Consider the following 5,243-nt stretch of genomic DNA (forward strand, 5'->3'; position numbering starts at 1 on the left):
CAATCAAAATGCACACATACATCACAGCCGTCCACACAAACAACAACAACAACAATTCCGCCCTTCCCGCAAAAGGCAAGTTGGTGGCCCTGAAAAGGGCCGTTTTGCCGCTCTCGCAACGGAGGAGCCTTCTCCATCCTTCCTTCCTTCCATTCCAGAGCCACCTCCTTACTTGGAGCTCGTGTACTTGGTCACCGCCTTCGTGCCCTCGCTCACGGCGTGCTTGGCCAGCTCGCCAGGCAGCAACAGCCGCACAGCGGTCTGGATCTCGCGGGACGTGATGGTCGAGCGCTTGTTGTAGTGCGCCAGGCGAGAAGCCTCGGCCGCAATGCGCTCGAAAATGTCGTTCACGAAGCTGTTCATGATGCTCATCGCCTTCGACGAGATGCCCGTGTCAGGGTGCACCTGCTTCAGCACCTTGTAGATGTAGATGGCATAGCTCTCCTTCCTCTTGCGCTTCTTCTTCTTGTCGCCCTTCGAAATGTTCTTCTGCGCCTTGCCAGCCTTCTTGGCGGCCTTCCCGCTAGTCTTGGGCGGCATCTCGAACCAACGTACGGCAGCAGCAACACCAGTAGCAAGCGCTCCGCTCTAGTCAGCGTCTCCCCACACAGTGGCACCCGCCGCCAGCCGCCGCCGCACCTTTACCAGCTCGCCCTGTTGCGGCCGCCGACCAATGGGGCGCGCGCGCAACCGGCCGCCGCACCCGAGCCCATAAAGCACCCCCACCCCGGCTGCGCCGGCACGCACGCGACGCGAGAGCGCGCTGAGCCGCCGCAGCGAGAGGACGCTCTGGCTCGCCGCTCCGCTTTGTGTCGCTGGCGCTTTTGTTCGCGCGCGTCATTGTCCTCGCGCCTTTGTTAAGGCACGTGGTCACTGGCGAGTGTGCTACGGAAGCTGCCGCGAATCCCCACTGCTGACTACTCGCTTGCGAGTGTGTCAGCGGCGAAATTGTCGTGCACTCCTCGTTACCGGCTGCGAATCAAATCGATTCAGTAATCGATTTGTGCCGCGCCTAGGGACCGTTAGGGCACGACGTGAGCCAGGACCCCCTTCACGTGGGACAAGTCCGCGGTCACTAGAGTAGAGACGACCATCTATCCTACCTACCACACAACTGCCCTATGGACCGACAAACGACTAGTGACGCTGACCAGGCATACCTGCCCACCGCTGACTCGAACCACCGTGACCGAGAGTTCATCCTCATGAACAAGATCGCTCACGGGGGCTCTTACCCCGGTCGAGATGACGACTTGGCGGCCATGATTACCTCCGGAAATATCCGGAAAGCCGCTGCACTACCGAGCTCGGGGAAGCAAGAATCGGGCGTGCCACCGAGAGCCTCGCCGGTCGCACCGCAAAAAATTGCGGTCCCGGCGACGGCGGCCTCGAAGGGAGTTGCGCCGCTGGACTCGACCACCCAAGAGGTCGATGCTCCCCCGGTTGCCCCACTGGCCCCGATGCAACAAGAAGAACCCCTTGTCTCGCTAGTAGACGCGCCGTCCTGCGCTGGGGACATCCCTGCGGTCTGGACGGGCGCTAAGACAGCGCAAGAGGCTACTGAGATGAAGGTCATCGACCTCCCAGACGCGAACCTTGCCGAGGCAATCGCCGAGGCAGAAAGTCGTGATGCAGACCATGACGACGCCCGTGCGCCCAGGAAGCGCCGGGCCGTGACACACGACGACTCAGACACACACTCCTCGACCTCTGACTCTGCAAGGCCGAGGAAGAAGGCACCCAGAGCCTCCCGCGCTGCCGCTGCAGCTGCTGGGAGGGCTGGTGCTAGTGCCGCCAAGGCACCACACCCAACGAGGACGCAGCAGCCCACTGCGACAGTCGCTGCCGCCAGGCAGCCTGATGAGGACGGCTTTGTTGCCCCACCTAGGAGGCACACCGCCAAGGCTGCCGCACTGCAGCCACCGCAGCCGCTGCCGACCACAAATGCGTTCGCAGGGGCGAACGTAGATGAGATGGAGGACGACGAGGCGCCCCTGGCGCCGCCACAGAGGAAGCCGCCGCCCCCACCACCCATCGTCGTCCAATGGGACGGCGAGTACAGAAACTTCGAGCAAAAGCTCGTCAGGTTGGCCGCGTCAACCACCCTCAAGTCTGCCGGCCGCGACCTCTACAAGGTCACGGTCACGTCACACGAGGAATACCGTGCGGTGATGGACGCCATCTGCAAGGAAGGCCTCCATTGCTTCACACACCCCTCTGAGCCGCTCAAACTCCTGAAGGTGGTATTCCGCCACCTTCCTCTCAAGTTTGGGGCGGACTACCTCCGCGAGGAGCTCGAGGACATGGGATTCGGCATCAGGTCCACAGGCCTGATGAAGTCTCCCAGGACCCACCGCGACATGCCGCTGTACCAAGTTGTCCTAGTCGACAACCTGGAAAATCGAAAGATCTTCCAGGTACAGCGGGTCGGCCGTGTCAAGGTCGAGGTCGAACCGCTTAGGGCCAAGGGGAAAAGGGCCCAATGTTTCTCCTGTCAGCGGCTAGACCATGTCTCAAGGTACTGCTCCATGCCCCCCCGCTGCGTCAAGTGCGCGGGACAGCATGAGAGCCGATCTTGCGGACTCCCCCGCGAGGACAAGCCGACCTGCTGCAACTGCGGCGGGCCGCACGTAGCCTGCTACAGAGGCTGCACGGCCTTCCAGAGGGGCCGGAACCAGCAGCGAGGCAGAGGTGCTCCTTCTAGAAAGGTGCACCCTACCACCAGCTTCGCTGCCGCCACCAAGAGCGGGCTACAGCGCTCGGGCCATCACGATGGAGAGTTACAGCAGACGTCTGCGCCTTCCACGGCTCCGCCCGAGAGGGCAGCAGCTCTCGTGGCCGCGCCTGACACGCGGGCTGCCCGTCCACGCAGGCGTCGCCGGCGCGGAGGGCGTGCCACCCGTGCCGCAGCGCAACAGACTGTCACCGACACTCCACCGCAGCAGCGGCAACCAGCCCGCGCTGCGCCACGGCTGCAGCCGGACACTGTCACCCCGCGGCAGTCAACGCCACCAGAGAGGCCCCAGCCAACCGCCCCTGTGGCGGAGGTCGCCCCAGCGACATCCGGCGTCTCCTCTGCACCAGAAGCAGCAGCTGAGCTCCGATCGCTTCTGCGATCGTTGAGCCAGGTGCTCGAGCAACTGCCGGTGCTCGTCACCGCAGTCACGGCGGCCCTCCAGGTCGGCGTAGTTCCCCAACCCCGCCATGGATAACAACCATGTCCACGGCCTCACAATCTGCGCGTTTAACGCGAACAGTCTGTACCCACAGCAAGGGGAATTCAGGGAGTTCTTGCGCGACGAGGCAATAGATGTCTGCCTCGTGTGCGAGACCTTCCTGAAGCCTGGGGTGCATGTTAATGTGGCCAACTACCGGTGTTACCGCACCGACAGGCTGACCCACGGCGGAGGGACGGCCGTTTACATCAGGGCCTCCCTAAAACACCACGAAGTCCAGCTTCCGCCCCTTGCCGCTGTGGAAGCCACTGGGGTGGCTGTTACCACTACGGCAGGGGTGATCACCTTCGTCGCGGTCTACAGGCCGCCGAGGGGACTGCTCCAGGAGACTGACTTCGATGTCCTACTGGCGTTGCGAGGGAAGATTTTCATTGCGGGTGACCTCAACGCTAAGCACACGCAGTGGAACTCCCGCCTCACCAACGCCAGTGGCCGCCGCCTCCTCCGCGCCACGCAACGGCATGGCGCGATTGTGCTGGGGCCTTATGATCATACGGTATTTCCCAACCGAGGCCAGTCTGACGTGCTCGACATCGCGGTACTGAAAGGTGTCGGGCACTTCACATCTGCCACCGTCCGTAACGCCCTGTCGTCCGACCACCTCCCGGTAGTCTTCGACATGGACGTCATCGGCGCGTCCCTGCCTCCCGCCCGCCGCAACTTCCGCGGCATCGACGAGGCGCGCTTCCGAGCGGAGGTCTTAGACCGCCTCGAGGGAGCGCCTGACCCGTACGTGGAAGGCGCGGACGGGGCACTGAACTTCCTCACGCGCCACACACTCGCGGCCGCAGAGGTGGCCACCCCCAGGCAGCCAGGACGGCCGCGCGAGATGTCTCGCCAACTCCCCCCGCACATCCTGGAGGCGATCACTGACAAGAATCGCCTCTTTCGGGAGTGGCAACTCACACGGCTGCCGGAAACGAAACGCCGCCTCAACAGGGCGCGGCGTGAGATTCGGGCAGCCATTGAAGACCATAGAAACCGAGACTGGGCGGGCCTGGTGGCTACCCTCACGACAACAGACGGCAGCGCATGGCGGACCGCCAAGCGCTTCCTCCGGAGACACCAACGCGTTCCGCCTCTCCATGTGGGGGGGAACGTCGTCTGCGAGCCAGACACAAAGGCGAGTGTCCTCGCAGACACATTCGCGGAGAACTTCCAACCCGCCGAAGGCGTCGTCGACGTCGACCACGTCCGCATGGTGGAGGACCGCCTGCCGGTCTTCCTCGCTGCGCGGGCCGACGACGACGAGATCGAGGAGATATCGGCGGAGGAAGTAGACCTGCAACTCCGTCGCCTCAACCCCAAAAAGGCGGGTGGCTCGGACGGGGTTACCAACAGTCTGCTGAAGATGCTGCCGCCGGAGATACACCAGACTCTGGCGGACATCTTTAACAGCATTCTTCGCACTGGCACCTACCCTTCCGCGTGGAAACACGCGGAAGTCATCGCCATACCAAAGAGCGGGAAGGACCCCCGCCAGGCAGCGAATTACAGGCCGATCAGCTTGCTCCCGTCCCTCTCAAAAGTATTTGAGCGGCTGTACGTGGGGCGGCTGCTCCGCCACGCCACGGAGCAGCAACTCATCCCGGAGGAGCAATTTGGGTTTCGGAGCGGCCATTCCACCAGCCAACAGCTGCTGCGCCTGGTGGAGCAGGCGATGCGAGCGCTGGAGACGCGGGAGTACCTCGGGGCGGTGCTTCTAGATGTCTCCAAGGCCTTCGACTGCGTGTGGCACGACGGCCTCGTGTACAAACTCTTTGCACACGGGGTACCGACGTCACACGTGGTCCTGCTGCGCTCGTATCTCTCGGGACGAACTTTCCACGTCCGAGCAGACGGTGGCATCTCCACAGATAGACAGATCCGCGCGGGAGTGCCACAGGGGTCGGTACTCGGCCCCCTGCTGTACTCCCTCTACACAGCCGACGCTCCGCGGGTGGCACGCGTGGAGTTAGCACTTTATGCTGACGACACAGCGCTGTTCACCCGCAGCATGAACGCGGC

General features: G+C 63.2%; 1 protein-coding gene across 1 annotated transcript; it reads left to right on the forward strand.

Annotated features, from left to right (window-relative positions):
• Positions 1-1,121: 1,121 nt before the first annotated feature.
• Positions 1,122-3,123, forward strand: LOC126443460 (DNA translocase FtsK 1-like). The gene is made up of 2 exons (XM_050090953.1): positions 1,122-2,086; positions 2,664-3,123. Exons 1-2 carry the CDS (start codon positions 1,122-1,124, stop codon positions 3,121-3,123), a joined length of 1,425 nt encoding a protein of 474 aa, XP_049946910.1.
• Positions 3,124-5,243: the final 2,120 nt, after the last annotated feature.

Source organism: Schistocerca serialis, unplaced genomic scaffold (genome assembly GCF_023864345.2).
Source record: "Schistocerca serialis cubense isolate TAMUIC-IGC-003099 unplaced genomic scaffold, iqSchSeri2.2 HiC_scaffold_151, whole genome shotgun sequence".
Taxonomy (NCBI): domain Eukaryota; kingdom Metazoa; phylum Arthropoda; class Insecta; order Orthoptera; family Acrididae; genus Schistocerca; species Schistocerca serialis.